The following is a 21,900-nucleotide window of genomic DNA, read 5'->3' on the forward strand; positions in this document are numbered from 1 at the left end:
ATGTTGCAGGTCTACCATTATCTACGCTGCAATAATTGCACGGCTCTGTGAAAAGTCTAATTAGCATTTATCAGCTATATTTTTCACGCTTACAGAATTTTAATTAGGTACGTGAGCAAATTCAGTGTTGATTTCATCTTAATGCTAGTTTATAAGGTAATATTTTGATAGGCGACAGTGAATTAAAGTTTTCATGCTTAGCACACCGGGGAGTTGGCACCCATGCCGGATCAGTTCTTTGTGACGCGTAAACACGACGCTATGCAATGCGTCGGGAGAAGAGCGGTGTGAGGCGGTTTTATCTGAGTAAACGATGAAGTGTTTCGACATACCATTGCGTCATTTGGTTCAATTAAGTTAGTTAACCAAGACGTATTGTTCTTCGCAAAAGCTTGTTGAATATTTCGGCAATGACAGAAAACTTGGGAGTTATTTGTGAACCGCTGGACAAACTGGAGCAAGTTCTGTCATGGAAAAACTACAACACGGAGTGGTCTGGTTATGTGCGCTCACTTTCTGGAGTAACTGACCATTGTGCAAGTGGGACACAGAAATGTCATGAACCTGTTCTACGGCCACAACCACGATGCATGCGAAACAGTGTGCCACGAACGCTAGTGTGTCATGATATGCAAGGAGGATACTTAGAAGATAGGTGCGTATAAAACATTATCGTCATTTATTGGGCATGACACACATATAGAGCACTAAGTTAAAAAAAAAGTAAGTACCGGTATGTATTTGTATACTTCACTTATAACGTAAACATAAAACGTTTAACCAAGAAACCCAAAGAAATAAAGAAAATATATGTATGCAATGCCCCCCCCCCCCCCAATACATAACTCACATAATTAAAATACATTACGAACTCATTCTATTATTTAGTTATCAATTATATAAAATGTTACCACTTTGGCCCACCAATTTCTTTTGTCTGAATCAAATTCTGAACAAAGGGGACTACTGAAACTAGTATAACTGTTCTGGCAGAAATCATATTATCGTAGTACAAGGTATATCTTTATTTCATGCTTTGGTTCTTTCATGCTAATTGGTTTACACTTATCAATAATTCATCGAAATTATGATGGGAAACATCTCTGACATGTTACCACACTTTTAATCTAGCAACAGTATTGTATTTCATTTTCTCACGTGTAACATCAGTCAAGCGTCATTTTAGAAATTCAATCCTCGAAAGCTGATTTCCCCCCCCCCCCCCATAGTTATTCATTCTTTGTTCTATTTGAATTGTTTGTGTGAGATAAAATAGCAGAGTCATCCACTGATTGAGATTTCATATTACATTACAGTCCAGCTTCTCCCAGTTAGTGACCAGGTTGAACTACTCAGCCTACATCAAACTGGAAGAAGGCAGTAGTGTATCACTCCATTAGTGCCATACCTAGTAAAGAAAGTTATATATTATTGAGATTAACATTCCACTTGAGGACCTCATTCCAGTGCATCAATTACAGTACTGTCCTCTCCTGATTATACATAAATGTTTAATGTTTGTAAATCTGATTATGTTACATCCATTTTCCCATTGTGTTTCTCTGTGCAATCCTGTAACATTGTGAAATATCCTTGGGCAAATAAATTATAAATGACAGTTATTTAAGTTAGAAGGATATAGAAAAAACATCAGATACAATTCTTCACACTGAAATTTCTTATTATTTTGTCGTATCGAGTCTGTGGATCACTAGAAATAAAGGTATAACTGACTGAAAGTCTTTTAAAAGTGTTATTGGTATAGCTTCTCTGTTTGTGTATGGGACTCCATCAAAAAGAGTTTTAACAATTTTATAACCATGCGGCTAGCCATCCACCATCCAAAAGAGCTAAAGGGTAATCAACGTATTTGTCATTTAACAACAATATAACTATGAAAACTTTCACACGAAAGAAGATTTTTTTCAAATAGGAATTTAGTAGTTACCCTTTTCATTCCTTGGGTGAAGTTTTCTATTGGTTACCTTGGTTAGAACTTCTACTGCGCTAAATGTATATATCAGACCACCTCTGGAATGTTGGTTGTGACAGACTGATCTGTAGTGTGGCCCGAGGTCTAGGTTAGGTTGAAAAGTTACAGTTTGATTGTGAGCTGGTGAAATCAATGAATGTGAAAGCAAAAATCTGGTTGTAGTATCATATTGACTGACACTAGAGCCTAATGTTTATGTTCATTTGACAAATACAAGTGTGATCCAATACTTGAATTTAGTCCTGCTTTTGTTCTGTAAAAATGGGTTGTTCAGTTTTACACTCTTTTTTCCCATGTTTCTTCATCTGCTTATCTGTATGTAGAACTGCTGTCTTAAATTTTACATGTTGTGGTTTTGTATCCAAATGCTTCCACTTTAAAAGTATGTGGAAATCAATCAATCCACATCTGCTTCATAAATCATCTCCTGATGGACACTGTAAGAAAACTGTCATTCATACAAAGAAAACATTTGATTACACACTCTGTAATGAGAAGTTGTATGCTGTTGTTGTAAATTAGGCCTACTTCATAAAACAGTTTTCTTTAACTGGGTGTAATCCATTGTAGTGGATGCTGATCTATTGAGTTATCCTTGTAAGGAACTCGGAGATGAAGCCATGTGACTCTGAAATAAATGTAAAACTGAGAATAGTACATAAAAATAAGTGTACAAAGAAAAAAGAGAAAACTGAGGGGATAAAATATACTTTCCTCATTGAAGTTCATATTAGCTGATGTCCCTACTGTACCCCGTCATTTGGATTCATTTTAGGAAATTATAGTTTCTGTATAACTGATTAATTATTATTACAATATAAGTTAGGCCTAATCCATGGTCATAACTGACACATAAGTACTGACACTTTATCGCAAAAGCAACCACTGTTCAGTAGGAGACAGAGACTTGATTCTTTCCAATTAAGGAAGTGCTTGTAACATAGCTTACAGTGCAAGTAGAAACTAAAGATTTTGAAATCTTATCAGGGAGAAGACTATGTCTTAAGTTCTTTGAAAGTATTTTGCTCTTTGTAGTTGACAAACGTAATCCATTGTAAAGTCCACACATTCAAATATTGAATGTTTTCACAGAAAGTATCCTTAATTTATCTCTGCTGTAGGTAACTAGTGTTGTAATTATAGTCCAGTTATGAACTGACAGTTGTCTTCTGTTGTTATTATCTGGGACCATTTTTCCTCTGAATATTGCTGTTTTATTCTTGATATTTTTAAAATTGTGTTTTTAGTGTGTTCATAATGCACAATGCTATGGGCAGTTATGTAGCCTGGCACAAAATACAGAAAAATGTTTTAACAGAAACAGAAGTGTCTTTTTTAACAGTATAAGGGAAAGATAAAGTGCAATAGAGTGAAACTCACTGCTCACTGTAAAGATGACACGTTGAGTTGTAAACAGGCACAAATAAAAGATAGGTACATAGTTAGCTCTCAGCCAAAGCCTTCTTCAGAATAGGAAAAAAAAAAAAAGCCACACACACACACCATTCACATTCACACAAGTAAGCACACCTTACACACACTTGACTGCCACCTGCAGTAACTCAGACTGGAATCCAACTGACACATATAGCAGAAGCAGCAGTATGCAGGGGACAGGGAAAGGGAAGGGATAGCAAGATGCAGATGGGATGAGAAAAGAATGCTGTCTGACAGAGCATGCAGGGACTAGGCTGCCATCAAGTGCAGTGTTGGGAGACTGTGGTATGGGGAGGTGGCGAAGGGGGGAAGCTGAAAATGATGGTAGTGGGGAAGGTGAAAGGTGGGCAGGTGCGTTGGCAGAGAGCAGCACACAAACTGGGTGAGGGGATGAGAATAGGGAGGAGATAATGGGATAGAAACTGGTGGGTGAATGGTGTGGGGACAGTAGGTTACCATAGGTTGAGACTCGGATGATTTCAGAAGTGGAGAATGTGTTGTAAGGTAACTCCCATCTACACAGTTCAAAAAAAGCTAGTGTTGGAATGGAGGATTGAAATGTTCCGCTGTATGTTGTGCCACTGTGTGGCCTACTTTGCTCTTGGACACAACTTGGTGGTTGCCATTCATCCTGGCAGACAAGTGGTTGGTAGTGATACCAATATAAATAGCTAGGTGCAATGAGTTGAGCAGAGATGGTATATGACATGGCTGCTTTCACAGGTGCTGGGTGGGTGGATTGAACAGGTCTTCCACCTGGGTATTCCACTGAGGTATGACCCCTGTTGTAAGGGATTGGGATTGGGAGTGACATAGGGTGTGGACTACAATGTTGTGGAGGTAGAGCAGTTGATGGAACACCACTTAGGAGGTGTGTGAAGAATGTTGGGTAGGATGTCCCTCATCTCAGGGCACGGTGTTAGGTAATCAAAGCCCTGATGAAGGATGTGATTCAGGTATTCTAGTCCAGGGGGATGACAAAGTGGGCACTCCTTTGTAGCTGGTTCTTGGGGTTAGTGGGAGAATTAGGCGTGTGTGGAGAAATAAAATGGGATATCTGTTTGCAGACTATGTCTGGGGGATAGTGCCTGTCCGTGAGGTCTTCGTGAGACCCCCAGCATATTGGCCAAGTGATTTATTGTCACTGCAGATATACTGTCCCCAGATGGCCAGACTGTATGAGAGGGATTTTTTGGTGTGAAGGGGTGACAGCTGTCAGAATGCAAGTACTATTGGTGGTTTGTGGGTTTAATGTGGGCAGAGGTGTGGATGAAGCCATCAGGCAGGAGGAGGTCAACATCCACAAATGCGACACACTGGGTTGAAGTATATAGGAGAGGTGTTGAAGTTGTAAAAGAACGAGGACAGTGGACTTGACCCTGAGTTTAGATCATGAAGACACCATCAGTGAACCTGAATCAGACTAGCAGTCCACATTTTGGGGGGCTAGGAAGGTCTCCTCTGGATGGTCCATAAACAGTTGGCATAGGAGGGTGCCATGCAGGTGCCCACAACTGTGCCATGGATTTGCTTTTATACCTTCCCTTCAAAGGAGCTGTGGTTGTGAGTTAGGATAAAGTTAGTAAGGTGTGTGAGAAATGAGGTACTGGTAATGGGTTTGGACTCGCAAGGACGCTGGGCAAGGTAGTGTTCAATAGTGGTAAGACCATGGGCATAAGGGATTTTGGTGTGTAAGGAAGTGATGATTGTGGATCCAGGAGGTAAAGGGATGGGGATAGTGGAGAGTCGGTGAAGGAAATGGTTGGTGTGCTTTACGTGGGAGGCTGGATTAGAGCATTTGGTGGGAAGTATTGGTCAATGATGGCCGAAATTCTTTCAGTGGGAGCATAGTAACCAGCTATAATGGAGTGTCCAGGATTGTTGGGTTTGTGGATTTTGGTTAGCATGAAGATGGTGAGTATGCGGGATGTCATAGTTGTGAGGAGGGAAATGGATTCAAGGGAGAACTTCTGTGGAGTACATGAGGTTTTAAGCAGGGATAGATGTTATGTTGGACTTCTGGGATGGTATCACTCTGGCAGATTTTACAGGTAGAGATGTCAGATGATTGGCAGAGGCTTTCTGTCAGTTGGTCACTGCGATAACAGTGGTGGAACCTTTGTCTGCAGGAAGGATGATTAGCCTAGCTCAGGATTTGTTTTGAGGTTGTGAATGGCTGTCCTTTCTTCTGCTGAAAGTTTGGTGTTCTGGGGAAGGATGGCGAGGCCAAGTTTTTGAAATGTATTTACAGCAATAAATAGCTAATGCCCCAGTGAGATAACATATTTAATTAGGCTATGTCTAATCATCATATACTTTTTTTCCTTTCTTTTTGGTTCACCACTTTTCTGACTGGTTTGATAATGGCCTGCCACAAATTCCTCTCCTGTGCCAATCTCTTCATCTCAGGGTAGCACTTGCAACCTATGTCCTCAATTATTTTCTGGATGTCTACATCATGTATTCCAATCTCTGTCTTCTCTACAGTTTTTGCCCTCTACAGCTCCCTCTAGTACCATGGAAATCATTCCCTCATGTCTTAACAGAAGTCCTATCATCCTGTCCCTTCTCCTTATCAGTGTTTTCCACATATTCCTTTCCTTTCCAATTCTGCACAGAACCTCCTCATTCCTTACCTTATCAGTCCACATAATTTACAACATTCGTCTGTAGAAACACATCTCAAATGCTTTGATTCTTGTCTGTTCTGGTTTTCCCACAGTCCATGTTATATTCCAGATCTACATTCTCAGAAATTTATTCCTCAAATTAAGGCCCATGTTTGATACAAGTAGACTTCTCTTGGCCATGTACACTCGTTTAGTGATATTAGAAATTGTGATGGAATGTTATCTAACTCTTCTGCCTTAATTGAACTTAAGTCCTTCATAGATCTTTTAAATTCTGATTTTACTACTGGATCCCCTGTCTCCTTTAAATCAACTCTTGTTTCTTCTTTCAGCACATCAGACAAATCTTTGCCCCCTCATTGAGGCTTTCAGTGTATTCTTTACACCTATCCGCTCTATCCTCACATGTAACAGTGGAATTCCCATTCCTCTCTTAATGTTACCATCCTTGTTTTTAATGTCACCAAAGGTTGTGTAGACGTTCAGGTATGCTGAGTCTGTCCTTCCAACAATCATTTCTTTTTCGATTTCTTCACATTTTTCCTGCAGCTATTTTGTCTTAGCTTCCTTGTGCTTCCTATTTATTTTATTCCTCAGCAACTTATATTTCTATATTCCTGAGTTTCCTGGAACATTTTTGTACTTCCTCCTTTCATCAACCAACTGAGGTACTTCCTCTGTTGCCCACAGTTTCTTTGCATTTACCTTCTTAGCTCCTATGTTTTTCTTTCCAACACCTCCGATGGCCTTTTTTAAAGGTGTCCATTCCTCTTCAATTGTACTGCCTGCTGAGCTTTCCATACTGTTGCATCTATAGCCTTGGAGAACTTCAAGTGTATCTCATCATCCTTAATACTTCCGTATCCCACTTCCTTGCGTACTGATTCTTCCTGACTAATTTCTACAACTTCAGCCTACTCTTCATCACTACTATATTGTGATCTGAGTCTATACCTGCTCCTGGGTATGCCTTACAATCCAGTATCTGATTTCAGAATCTATGTATGACCATGACATAATCTAACTAAAATCTTCCCATATTACCTGGCCTTTTCCAAGTATACCTTTTCCTCTTGTGATTGTTGAAATTGAAATTAATTATTGTATACATACAGCAAGCCTACTGCCTCTCTCTCATCACCTCAAATCATTTATAGTCCTGCTTATTTCTATCCCTAGACCATCGTACTTAAGCAGATTCATCTGTCAGTCATTAAGGAATGATTAAAACAGAAAAAAGCAATAGTAGAGACCATTTTTGTATTAATGATCTTTACTCAAAAATAACATAGTATTATATCAAGTAAGTGTGATTGTAGTTTTGCCTTTGAGTGTTATTAACATGAGCCAGCAGAAGAAGATTATGCCCCGATGTTCAAAGGCAGTTGCAAATGAAAAATATATCCACTCAGCAGGAACCCGTGTTTTAGGAACAACTGTTGGAAACTGTAAAAGATTGGAGATCCACATTGTAGTCCTGACAGCAATGAATGGTGTAGGAAATAACTGTCATTGATGATATACTTATCTCATCATCAACAAGAAGATGCATTCTGATCAGTAGTCTGCAGCCCCAATGCATCCCTAAGATTTATGTGCATAGGGGCAGCTGAAACTGTTCAGAATGGTCATATCAGTGCTGACAATGGGGAACCATGCTGTACTACCATTACCAACTCTTCACTGAAGGAATCTATTATCTAGCTATCAATAGTTCCTCACTTGACCGAGGAACATCACCAGCAAATTTTATCATTTACGTGTAAATTTTTGTGTGTATTCAGGGCTGGAGAAGAGACAAAGCAGACCAAAAGACCCAGTATGAAATACCATGAAACACCATATCAGCGTCAGTGATTATTACCCTCCCACCCCCCCAAAAGGGGGGGGGGGGAGAGAGGGAGTGGGAGAGAGAACAGTCATCACTCATATAGGGTGGGTGAAAACTATCAGAATGTCCTTGGTCCTCTCCCATGGTCTTCACAGAGGTAAATAAAAATGGCTCATGGCATTTTTGCATTGACTGCCAGAGAATTAACCAGATCGCTGCTTGACAACTTTGCAGAAGTGTGTTTATGATGCAGTTCTTACCCTGCTCTGGTACCTGATTCTGAATAACATTAAGAATTGATGGTGACATAAACATTTTTTTTTGGTTGATATTCTCTATTTCTTCTGTTAATCTTAGGTGTTAAACGATGGAGACTTATGTCTAATTCTCCATAATCAGTAAAAAATGAAGATTTTGGAAGTTGCCTGTTTCAGGGCTGAATTACATTTCCGTTGGGTACTTCAAACAAATCACAATTTAGTCTGCAGAGTTCTTGTTGATTTCTGTAGAGGATACTTTTGGTTACCAAAAAAGGTTGCAATAGGTGAGCATACCTAAAAGTGCTGAAATAGTTTTACAGCAGATTGATGTCAGCAGTATAGGAGTTTCCTGACAGTCATTCACATCTGGCCAATGACCCTTTACTGTAATAAGAGGAGCAAATTCCTATACATAATTTATGTAGTATTATTCAAGTATGCTGTAAAATCCAATTGCCTTTCTTCTAGTGGTTTGGTTGACTTTATATTCCACAAGTCACTTATATCAGTGACTGTCATTTTGATATTCATGCAGTGATTGAAATTATAAACTGTGTTATTATCCTTAGTGAAACAAATTGGAAAACTGAATCTTTATTTCATACTCTTTGTCATCATCTGTTTTGATTCCATTATTTTAAATTGGCGAAGAAGCTCTCTGCTTTTGTACCGACTTTCTAACATGGTTGTTGAACTAAAATGGTTCTTGCCCATCCATCACAATCTTGTTGAGGGTATACATGTTTGAAGTTTGTTATAAAGAATTCTCAAATTTTATCAACTGATCACCTTTGGTCATTCTCAGATGTTTGCTTTGTTTTCTGTATCATGCTTCGCCATGTCCTTTTTCATATACATGGTGATCAGAAACAGTTTATAAGGATGTTACAGGGTGGGTTGTGATGAGAAGGGAGAAGGAAAAAATGATACATTGCCCTGTTTCTGAGTTTATTAGTACTGAAGTACCCAATCAGACCATTGCAAGTAAAGATTCAAATGGCCTGTCAGAGATGATGTCACCAAACATGCTCTTCATTTGATTTCCTAAAACTGAACAAACATTGGATGGGACTAGCGTAAAGATCGAACCCGAGCCAAAGGCTGAGCAGTCTTGTGTGCTATCATGTATGCTCTGAGAACAATTGACACAGTCTGTATCTGGTAGGCTGCTTGAATTTGCATGCAGAGTGGCCTGATGCTCTGGAAACTTCAATGCTAATTAACTCAGAAACATCACAATGTACCAAATATTTTTCTTAACTATTATTTCTCAGTACCATCTATGCTGCAACACCCTTGCAAGATTTTCATACTGTTTCTGACCACCTTGTACAAATGATAGTCTCTCTCATTAATATGCTAAAATGGAGGGAATACATCTGTAAGGTCCTCCAGGAGGTTTCATTCTTTGAGGGTGGGCTTATCATTTGTCTATGTATATTGCCATTTTTTTTTTTTTAATGTAGCACCTTAGCATTGGCTTAATACCTTACTTGTAACTCCTTTATTTTAATTTTTTAAGATTTCTATATTCTTTATTGTCAGGTTTTACTTTATACTCTTTGTGATTTTAATGAGCGCAGCCATCTTTAAAATCTTTTATTAATATAAAACAATGGATAACCCAGGGCGGAATAATGACAGTGTTATGTAAAGGATCCCCCCCATGAACCATGGACCTTGCCGTTGGTGGGGAGGCTTGCGTGCCTCAGCGATACAGATAGCCGTACCTTAGGTACAACCACAACGGAGGGGTATCTGTTGAGAGGCCAGACAAATGTGTGGTTCCTGAAGAGGGGCAGCAGCCTTTTCAGTAGTTGCAAGGACAACAGTCTGGATGATTGACTGGTCTGGCCTTGTAACAATAACCAAAACGGCCTTGCTGTGCTGGTACTGCGAACGGCTGAAAGCAAGGGGAAACTACGGCCGTAATTTTTCCCGAGGGCATGCAGCTTTACTGTATGATTAAATGATGATGGCGTCCTCTTGAGTAAAATATTCCGGAGGTAAAATAGTCCCCCATTCGGATCTCCGGGTGGGGACTACTCAAGAGGATTTTATTATCAGGAGAAAGAAAACTGGCGTTCTACGGATCGGAGCGTGGAATGCCCGATCCCTTAATTGGGCAGGTAGGTTAGAAAATTTAAAAAGGGAAATGGATAGGTTAAAGTTAGATATAGTGGGACTTAGTGAAGTTCAGTGGCAGGAGGAACAAGACTTCTGGTCAGGTGACTACAGGGTTATAAACACAAAATCAAACAGGGGTAATGCAGGAGTAGGTTTAATAATGAATAGGAAAATAGGAATGCGGGTAAGCTACTACAAACAGCATAGAGAACGCATTATTGTGGCCAAGATAGATACGAAGCCCACACCTACTACAGTAGTACAAGTTTATATGCCAACTAGCTCTGCAGATGACGAAGAAATTGAAGAAATGTATGATCAAATAAAAGAAATTATTCAGATAGTGAAGGGAGACAAAAAATTTAATAGTCATGGGTGACTGGAATTCGAGTGTAGGAAAAGGGAGAGAAGGAACTGTAGTAGGTGATTATGGATTGGGGCTAAGAAATGAAAGAGGAAGCCGCCTGGTAGAATTTTGCACAGAGCACAACTTAATCATAGCTAACACTTGGTTTAAAAATCATGAAAGAAGATTGTATACATGGAAGAACCCTGGAGATACTAAAAGGTATCAGATAGGTTATATAATGGTAAGACAGAGATTTAGGAACCAGGATTTAAATTGTAAGACTTTCCAGGGGCAGATGTGAACTCTGACCACAATCTATTGGTTATGAGCTGTAGATTAAAACTGAAGAAACTGCAAAAAGGTGGGAATTTAAGGAGATGGGACCTGGATAAACTGAAAGAACTAGAGGTTGTACAGAGTTTCAGGGAGAGCATAAGGGAGCAATTGACAGGAATGGGGGAAAGAAATACGGTGGAAAAAGAATGGGTAGCTTTGAGGGATAAAGTAGTGAAGGCAGCAGAGGATCAAGTAGGTAAAAAGATGAGGGCTATTAGAACACCTCGGGTAACAGAAGAAATATTGAATTTAATTGATGAAAGGAGAAAATATAAAAATGCAGTAAATGAAGCAGGCAAAAAGGAATACAAATGTCTCAAAAATGAGATCGACAGGAAGTGCAAAATGGCTAAGCAGGGATGGCTAGAGGACAAATGTAAGGATGTGGAGGCTTATCTCACTAGGGGTAAGATAGATATTGCCTACAGGAAAATTAAAGAGACCTTTGGAGATAAGAGAACCACTTGTGTGAACATCAAGAGCTCAGGTGGAAACCCAGTTCTAAGCAAAGAAGTGAAAGCAGATAGGTGGAAGGAGTATATAGATGGTCTATACAAGGGCGATGTACTTAAGGACAATATTATAGAAATGGAAGAGGATGTAGATGAAGATGAAATGGGAGATACGATACTGCGTGAAGAGTTTGACAAAGCACTGAAAGACCTGAGTCGAAACAAGGCCCCCCGGAGTAGACAACATTCCATTCGAACTACTGACGGCCTTGGGAGAGCCAGTCCTGATAAAACTCTACCATCTGGTGACCAAGATGTATGAGACAGGCGAAATACCCTTAGACTTCAAGAACAATATAATCATTCCAATTCCAAAGAAAGCAGGTGTTGACAGTTATGAAAATTACCGAACTACCAGTTTAATAAGTCACGGCCGCAAAATACTAACGCGAATTCCTTAGAGACTAATGGAAAAACTAGTAGAAGCCAACCTCAGGGAAGATCAGTTTGGATTCCGTAGAAGTACCGGAACACTTGAGGCAATACTGATCTTACAACTTATCTTAGAAGAAAGATTAAGGAAAGGCAAACCTACATTTCTAGTATTTGTAGACTTAGAGAAAGCTACTGACAATGTTGACTGGAATACTCTCTTTAAAATTCTGAAGGTGGCAGGGGTAAAATACAGGGAGCGAAAGGCTATTTGCAATTTGTACAGAAATCAAATGGCAGTCAAGGGACATGAAAGGGAAGCAGTGGTTGGGAAGAGAGTAAGACAGGGTTGTATCCTCTCCCCGATGTTATTCAATCTGAATATTGAGCAAGCAGTAAAGGAAACCAAAATAAATTCGGAGTAGGTATTAAAATCCATGGAGAAGAAATAAAAAGTTTGTGGTTCACCGATGACATTGTAATTCTGTCAGAGACAGCAAAGGACATGGAAGAGCAGTTGAATGGAATGTACAGTAAGTCGGGTGATGCTGAGGGAATTAGATTAGGAAATGAGACACATAAAGTAGTAAAGGAGTTTTGTTATTTGGGGAGCAAAGTAACTGATGATGGTCGAAGTAGAGAGGATATAAAATGTAGACTGGCAATGGAACGGAAAGCGTTTCTGAAGAATAGAAATTTGTTAACATCGAGTGCAGATTTAAGTGTCAGGAAGTAATTTCTGAAAGTATTTGTATGGAGTGTAGCCATGTATGGAAGTGAAACATGGACGATAAATAGTTTGGACAAGAAGAGAATAGAAGCTTTCGAAATGTGGTGCTACAGAAGAATGCTGAAGATTAGATGGGTAGATCAGATAACTAATGAGGGAGTATTGAATAGGATTGGAGAGAAGAGCAGTTTGTGGCACAACTTGACCAGAAGAAGGGATTGGTTGGTAGGACATGTTCTGAGGCATCAAGGGATCACAAATTTAGTATTGGAGGGCAGCGTGGAGGGTAAAAATCGTAGGGGGAGACCAAGAGATGAATACACCAAGCAGATCCAGAAGGATGTAGCTTGCGGCAGGTACTGGCAGATGAAGAAGCTTGCACAGGATAGAGTAGCATGGAGAGCTGCATCAAACCAGTCTCAGGACTGAAGACCACAACAACAACAATATGGAAAGGATAGTAGCCACTCACCATACAACAGCGGTGCTGAGTCGCAGATAGACACAAAAACAAGACTGTCAGCAAGTAAACTTTTCGCCAAAAAGGGCCTTCATCAGAAATAGACCGCGCGCGCGCCCACACACACACACACACACACACACACACACACACACACACACACACACACTCTCTCTCTCTCTCTCTCTCTCTCTCTCTCTCTCTCTCTCTCTCTCTCTCTCTCTCTCTCTCTCGTGACCACAGTCTCTGACTGCTGAGGCCATACGGCAAGCAGGAGTGCATTATGGAAAAAGCAATTGGGTGTTGGGGGTAAGGAGGAGCCTGGGGCAGGGAGGGGAAAGGATAACAGGGTGGGGGGGGAGGAGGGGAGGGACAGTAAGGTGCTGCTTATGGGAGCATACAGGGATGAGGTGGAGAGAGGGTAAGGCATCTAGTGCAATTGGGAGGTTAGATGGTGGGCAGAGGGGGGGGGGGGGGGGGGGAGGAGGGGGGTGCAGAAAAGGAGAGAAGTGAAAAGACTGTGGACGTGTTGGTGGAATACAGGACTGTCTAGTGCTGAACTGGGGATAGGGAAGGGGCTAGGTGGATAAGGTTGATGACTAACGAGGGTTGAGGGCAGAACGGTTATGGGAATATAGGATATATTGCTGGGAAAGTTCCCACCGGCACAGTTCAGAAAAATTGGTGTTGGTGGGAAGGATACAGATGACACAGGCTGTTAAGTATTCATTCAAATGCAGTAAATCGTTTTGGGTGATCCAGCTGTTACTTGGCCACAGTTTGTTGGTGGCCATTCAAGCAGACTGACTGCGTGTTGGTTGTCATGCAGGTGGTGGTGAGAGGATGTATGGGACAGGTCTTGCATCTAGGTCTATTATAGGGATATTAGCCATGAGGCTCCTCACGACTCTTTTTATTATCATCAGTCTACTGACTGGTTTGATGCGGCCCGCCACGTATTCCTTTCCTGTGCTAACCTCTTCATCTCAGAGTAGCACTTGCAACCTACGTCCTCAGTTATTTGCTTGACATATTCCAATCTTCCTCTACAGGAAGAGAGAGATTAGAAGGAAGGGGTCTGGGAGCAGGGGTGTGTGAGGATGGATGAGGATATTGTATAGGTTTGGTGGGTGGCAGAATGCCCCTATGGGTGGGATTGGGAGGGTGGGGGTGGGAAGGATAGTTGACTGGACAGTCCTCATTTCAGGACACGGTGAGAGGTAGTTTAAACCCTTGCGAAGAATGTGATTCAGTTGCTCTGGTCGTAGGTGCTACTAAGTCATGAGGGGAACGCTCCTCTGTGGCTTTAGGAGTAATCTTGTAGATGGCCCATAAATAGGTTGGCATAGGACGGTACCATCCAGATGCCTATAGCTGTACCCCAGATTTTATTGTAAATGATGTCTTTAAAGGAGAAGTAATTGTGGGTAAATATGTAGTTGTTATCGTGACTAGGAAGTAGGTTGTAGCTTTGGAATCCATCAGGCATTGGGAAAGGTAGTGTTCAATAGTGGTATGGCCATGAGCATTATTGTTGTAAGGGAGGTGGCGTCAACAGTGACGAGCAGGGCACCTTGTGGTAAAGGGACAGGAACCATGGGAGAGTGGATGGAGGAAATGGTTGGTATCTTTTATATAGAATAATTGGTTTTGGGGAAGAGGTTGAAGGTGTTGGCCTACAAGAGCAGAGATTCTCTCAGTGGGGCACAGAAACTGGCCACAATGGGACATCCTGGGGGGGTTGGGTGTATGGAAATTGAGTAGTAGGAGTGAGGGGAGTGGTAGGATGGAAAGGAGGCTAGCCAGAACCCAGTCCCCCATATTGTTAAGTACTGTGTTACTGCTTTGCTCATGGAATCCCCCCCCCCCCCCCCCAAATGGTTTTACCTTCAAATTATCCACCTCCTGCTGCAATCCCTCCTTCCACAGTGACCCCCATCTGTTCATATTCCACCAGTCCATAATCCTCACCAGCACAGTCCTGCAGAACCAAGTCTTTCAGATTCAAACCTCCTTGCAATACTTCCTCTCAATCTGTAACATTATTCTCCTGCTGTGCAATCCCAAATTCATGGAACCCATATCACACACGGAAACTCTTGCCCTCCAGGTACTAGAGGAGCATCCACAATGCTCCCTCAAAAAACTCTCCACCCAGTTCATTTCCTACGCCTGTCTTCGGCTATCTCTACAAAAACCTCCAAACCTCTCCCACATCCTCTTATAGCGGACAAACCCTGTCTCACACATATATCCCATTTACCCCACCTTCAAAAACTCACTCACACCACAATACAGAATCCAGAACATAAACAGACCCAAAACACAGTCGTGAACCTATCCTCCAAAAGCTTATGCCCCACTCTCAAATTCAGTCATGCAGTTCTCATTAAAGATCTTCTCTCTCCCTCGCAGACCCTGCAGTGGAAACACTTTTTTGCCATTAATCCTACCAATCAGATTCAACAAAGGACCAGTGTTGAACCCTGCCTGACTCTTCACTCTTCCAACCAACCATGATCCACCCCCACTGCCCCCAGATCACCTCCTGTTGACTTTCCAGCATTACATAACCTCAAACCTTCTCTCACCATCTTTCCTCAAATCCCTCAATGTGCAACTAACTTTAGATCTGCAGAAAGATCTGCAGTCCACCACCTAAAACTGATCCTGATTTTAAATCCTACCTGCTGACAAAGGCTCCACCACTGTTGTTTTGAGCTACACAGATTACCTGTCAGAAGGATTCCACTAGCTATCACATTCATCCACATACTAACTCTATCACAGTCCCATTCCAGAAATCCAGCAGAATCTCTGAACTTCCCCGTGGAGTCCACTATCTCCTCACTCCTACCTTCTACATGCTTCGTGAAGTCCATATATCCAACCACTCAGGATGCCACATTGTAACGAGTTACTTTGCCCCCCACTGAGAGTGTCTCAGCTCTTGTAGACCAACACATTCAGCCTATTACCCCCATCCTAACATCCTACATAAAAGGTACATACAGTTTCTTCCACTGACTCTCCTCAGTTCTTGTTCCTTTACCACACTATTATTTGCTTGTCATTTTTGCTGCAATCTCCCTTCACACTAGCGTCCCTAAAGCCCATGACCTTACCATTATTGGACACTACCCTTCCCAATGCTGGACGGATTCCAAACCTACAACTTCCTATATCCTCACCCACAATTACTTCTCCTTTGAAGGCATCACCTACAAACAAATCTGGAGTACAGCTTTGGGCACCTGCATGGCACCATCCTGTACCAACCTATTCATAGGCCATCTGGAGGAACCCTTCTGAAACACCCAGAATCCCAAACATCTCGCCTGTTTAAGATTCATTGATGACATCTCCATGATCTGGATTGCAGATGAGGACACCCTATCCACAATCTTCCAGAACCTCAACACCTTCTCACACATTTGCTACATCTAGTCCTCCTCAGCCAAACAAGCCACCTTCCTCAATGTTGACCTCCACATGAAAGATGGCTGCATAAGAAGCTCCCTCCATATCAAACCCACCAACCACCAGCATACCTCTTCTTTGACAGCTGCGACCCATTTCACACCGAGAAGTCCATTCCACACGTCTTAGCTGCCCATGGCAACCACATGTATACTGTGGAGCAGTCCCTCTTGAAATATACCTAGGGTCTCACTGAGGCCTTCGAAGACTCTAATTACCCTCCCAGCCTTGTACAAAACAGATGCCTGCCCTATTGCTCCAGCCACCCCCCGCCCTCCCCCAACCTCCCAAAGTCCTACCATATGGACACAGAGCAGCATTCCCCTCATGACTCAGTACCACCCAGGACTGGAGCAACTGAATCACATTCTCCACCTGGGTTCTGACTACCTATTTTTGTGTCCTTAAGTGAGAAATGTCCAACCCACTGTCCTTCCCAGCTCTCCCACAGGGATATTTTGCTGCCCACCGAACCTACACAATGTCCTTGTCCATCCCTACATAACCCCTGCTCCCAACCCCTTGCCTCATGGCTCATATCCCTGTAATAGAGCTAGAAGCGAGAACTGTCCCATACATCCTCCCAACACTACCTACTCCAGTCTGGCTGGTCACAAGTATCACCAATCTCATCAAAGACAAGGCTACCTCTGAAGCCTGTCATGTGATCTACAAGCTAAACTACAACCACTACGCTGCATTCTACATGGGCATGACACCCAATAAGCTATCTATCCGGATGAATGGCCACCAACAAACTGTGGCCAAGTAACGGCTGGACCACCTGGTTGCTGAACATGCTGCCCAACACAACATTCTTCGTTTCAATGACTGCTTCACAGCCAGTGCCATCTGGATCCTTCCCACCACTTCCTCTGAACTGTGCAGGTAGGAACTCTTCCTGCAATATATCGTATGTTCCTGTAAACCTCACCCCCCCCCCCCCCCCCCTGCTCTCAACGTTTGTTAGTCATTGTCCTTACCCAACATTGCCCTTACCCATCTAGCCCCCTCCCTGTTCCAATTCCAGCACCAGACATTCCCCTATTCCACCAACACACCCACAGTCTTTTTACTTCTCTACTTTTCCACTGCCCCCTCCCCCTGCTCTCCATTTAACCTACCAACTGCACCTAGCTGCCCTACCCTCTCCGCAGCTTGCCCTGTATGCTCCCACAAGCAGTATTTTGCCATCCCTCCCCCCTCCCCCTCAACCCTCATCTGATATTCGTCCCCCTCCATGCCCCAGCCTCCTCCACAGCACAACAATCTGCTTGCTACTCCCATGATGCACTACTGCTTGCAGTCTGGCCTTCACAGCCGGAGATGGAACAGTTTCCTTTGCTGTTGTGACCAGGGCTTGTTGGAATTCTTCCCAGCACTCTAGATCTAAGGATTCAGATTTACGAGCGAATTCTCGATAGGACATCAGCTTCTCTATGTCAAATCTATCTTCTTTGCCAGTGTTTTTATCGAATTTCTTGAAATTAGCTTAATTTTAATCTTTGAAACTTAGTGATTTGAATCCAGGTTGGCTTTCCTCAAAACTTCAACATTCTGGATCTCTTCTTGTACTTTTTGGGTGATGGCAATGTTATCAATTTTATATTCTCCAATATTTGGATTTGGGCATGACCAAGTTTTCTGTTTTTGTGGCAAGTGTTTGAATGCTGTTGATTTCATGACTAGGTTAAAAGCTTTACGCAATTCCACGAGTCTCTCTCCATTGGGGTTGGTTCTTTTATGGGCTGGGTAATTTCCAACAATGTCTGGGAATTTTCTCTCCTTGCTAAGTTGTGCATTGAAATCTCCGGCCAGGATGATGATGTGTTTATCTGAGATCTTGGGTAGGAGGTCTTCTAGTTCTCCCCAAAATTAATCTGTTCGTTTCTGATCTCTCTTGTTTGCCTGGTTGGTAAGTGCATGAACATTCACGATGCTGGAAACTTTGTTTGTGCTTCGGAAAGAAATAGTAGACACTTGGCTATTTCGTGAGCTAAAGTCTATGATTGAATCTAGAATTTTCTTGTTGACTATAAACCCTGTGCCAAGATGAGGAAATGTTTTTACAACGTGTTTGTCTGTTCTACCTTTAAATATTCTGTACCCTCCTGACTCAAAGATATGTTCATCTGTGAATCTCATTTCTTGAATCGCTGCAATTAGTGTATTATGTTGCTGCAGGATATGTGTAAGTTGTTTTAGTTTACCAGCCTTCAGAAGTAGTTGGCATTACAGGTGGCAAAGTAATTTGGGTGTTTGTGCTTAATCTTAGCCGGAGTCTCCGATACTGCCAAACATGTTGGTGCAGGCTCCCTGAAGACCTGCATGCATCGTCCAAGATGGCAGTGGATTGGGTACCACTTGGGGTAGTAGCATTTCCTGAGCTTTCCTCCATACTTTTCTCAGTTGAAAAACTATTTTTTGGGGTCTTACAGAGAAGTTATTCCAATTTGATTACTTATTTTTACAAAACAAAGATCCAATGTTGATAATGTTTATTTCAAATAGCTTTGTTATGTTGTAAAATGAGTGTTTCAGTAACCAGTCCTAAATGCTAACTGGAAAATATTATAGGGCAAGGACTAAGTCATATTGAAAGTTTATTAAAAAGTTTTAATGTGTTATTTTATGTGAGTTTACAGTCTGAGAGACAAAGTCTTAATGTATCGAAGTCCAATTTGTCTCTAGTGCTATGAACGGGAGTATCTTTCCTCTGTGGTGTCAAAATCACTCAAATTGGTTTTGACATAAACTAGTGCTGTATAGATGTATAGGTTTACAAAAATCTGTATCTTGAGCTTGATAAAGTGTGCTCAATAATATTCCTTAGGGCTCACTTTGTTCATTATTGTGATTACTTTTTTTTTCATTATCAGAATTTCACTCATATTCATGCATCAGTATGCCACAGGAAATATATGACTGGAAAAAAACTAAAAAATGCCACATTTTTCATTTTATTTATTTACATCTTATGACCTTCATTGGACCATTCTAGCTAACTTTGTACCAAGAGTTTTTCAGTTTCCTGTCAGCCCATTACTTCTTCATTCTCTCGGATCTCATCCTTTCTTCACCAGAAATCACCCTTCCTATTGTCTGTTTGTTGATTCTTGTGTACAGTCTGGTTTGTTTGTCTGCAAGTTTCCTGATTTTGTCAGTTTTGTTTCTTAGGTCTACCAATGTAGTCTGTAGCTCATCCATATCTTCCTTGATTTCTGTAATCCACTTAACGTTGCACTTACTATTCCACCATTTTTCTGTTATTCTCCTGATGGTCCTGCTGTTTGGTGCTCTGATTAGATGTCCAAAAAATGAAACGTGTTTCCTCCTGATTGTACTCATTACCAGTTCTATTTACTTGTAGACTGTTTCATTTGTAGCTACTCTCCAGTGGCCATCTTTCTGGTATGATTTGATGATGCATGTTCTGATGATTGTCCTCTCTATTTTGAGTATTTTATCTATTTGTGCAGTGTTAGTTGTTTTGAAGATGGTTTCACTTGCATCTGTTATTTCTGGTTGAGTGACTGTTTCGTAGTGTTTTAATTTTGTTGCTGTTGACAGGATCTTTTTGTTGTAGGTGTTCTTGGTGATATAATGTGCTCTTGTCAATATGTTTATTCTGTTATGCCATGTTGGCTTTTCATTGAGGCTATATGTTATGATTTCTCCCAGATATTTAAATTTATGTACAATTTTCATTTCTTGGTTTCCTTTGGCAATTTTGTTTATGAGTGGTGGATCAGTTAACATGATGACTGTTTTTTCAAAGGATATTCCAAGACCAGTTTTCTGTGTCATTTCCTGTAGTGAGATAATTGTTGTTTGGTTTCCTGAATACTGTTGAACAAGAGAGCAAGGTCATCAGCAAATCCTAGACAATTTAAACTTACGTTGTCTTTGGGTCTTCTAATTTGGATGTTCTTTGGGTTAATTTTGTACCATTCCCTCATAATAATAATAATAATAATAATAATAATAATAATAATAATAATGTCGTGTGATGAGGGCCTCCCATCCGGTATACCGTTCGCCTAGTGCAAGTCTTTCGATTTGACGCCACTGTGGCGACTTGCATGTCAACTGGGATGAAATGATAATGATTAGGACAACACAACACCCAGTCCCTGAGCGGAGAAACTCTCTGACCCAGCCGGGAATCAAACCCGGGCCCTTAGGATTGACATTCCGTCGCACTGACCACTCAGCTACCAGGGGTGGACCACCATTCCCTCATTATGTGTTATAAAGCACAGATGAGCAGCAGCGGTGCCAAGCAATCTCCTTGTCTTAAACCTTGTTTTTATGATGAATGGTTCAGAGAATTCCCCCTGAACTTAACTTTTGATGCAGTGTTGGTTAAGGTGACTTCTATCAATCTGATTAATTTTGTGTGGGGTCCGAAATTTCTTAAACTTTCAGCATTGAAGGTCTATGGATAAAGTCATATGCTTTTTTAAAGTCCACGAAGGTTATTCAAGAGGTTTATTTTGTTTCTATAAATGTGCTATGGCTAATTTTAAAGTGGTGCTCTGTTCTGCACTGCTTTTCAAGGTCTAAAGCCTCCTTGATATTCACCTAAATCTTCCTCAAGTTGCTCTTTGCTCCTCTTTTTAATTCATTTTCATTAATGATTGCATCTGTAAATTTCCACAAAAAGTAGCACACTCCTGCTGTTCTCTTGTAGACATGGCAAATATTTATCCCAGTTTAATCAGTTTAATTTGTAATTAATGTGAAAGCCCAACAGTTTAAGTGATATTTTTTCTACAGTGTTAGTTACCCCAGAATTAGTTTCTATTATTAGATTATGAAGGAGTTTATTAGAAAAAACCCAATCCATAGGTAGTCGCAAATTTTCTGAGTTGCCTAATGCAATTCTATTGTGTTTTGATGTACACAGAGGTGACAAAAGTCATGGGACAGTGATATGCACACATGCAGATGGCAGTAGCATCATGTACGCAAGATATAAAAGGGTAGTTGTCATTTGTACTTGAGTGATTCATGTGAAAAGGTTTCAGACACGACTAGGGACCCACAAAGGGATTAACAGACTTTTAACACAGGGTTGTAATTGGAGCTGGATACATGGGATGTTCCATTTTGTAAGTCATTAGGGAATTCAATGTTCTGAGATCCACAGTGTCAAGAGTGTTCCAAGAATACCAAATTTCATGCATTACCTCTTACCATGAACAACACAGAGCCCAGCAGCCTTAACTTAACGACTGAGAGCAGCAATGTTCAGTTAGAGTTCTCAGTGCTAACTGGCAAGCAACACTGTGTGAAATAACTGCAGAAGTCATTGTGGGGCATGCAATGAACATATATATCTTAGAGCACTGTGGCATAATTTACCATTACTGGGCTATGA

The 21,900-nt window shown here is 41.2% G+C and overlaps 1 protein-coding gene across 2 annotated transcripts in view; it reads left to right on the forward strand.

Moving 5' to 3' along the window:
* Nucleotides 1-202: 202 nt before the first annotated feature.
* Nucleotides 203-21,900, forward strand: part of LOC126335557 (cytosolic endo-beta-N-acetylglucosaminidase) — a 117,877-nt gene continuing 96,179 nt past the window's right edge. Inside the window, exon 1 of one of the 2 annotated variants that reach the window (XM_049998971.1) lies at nucleotides 203-655. In XM_049998971.1, the coding sequence (XP_049854928.1) occupies nucleotides 411-655 (245 nt within the window). In that variant the 5' untranslated portion in view covers nucleotides 203-410. The remainder of the gene's footprint in view (nucleotides 656-21,900) is intronic. The other variant, XM_049998972.1, reaches the window with a different exon arrangement.

Source organism: Schistocerca gregaria, chromosome 2, assembly GCF_023897955.1.
Source record: "Schistocerca gregaria isolate iqSchGreg1 chromosome 2, iqSchGreg1.2, whole genome shotgun sequence".
Taxonomy (NCBI): domain Eukaryota; kingdom Metazoa; phylum Arthropoda; class Insecta; order Orthoptera; family Acrididae; genus Schistocerca; species Schistocerca gregaria.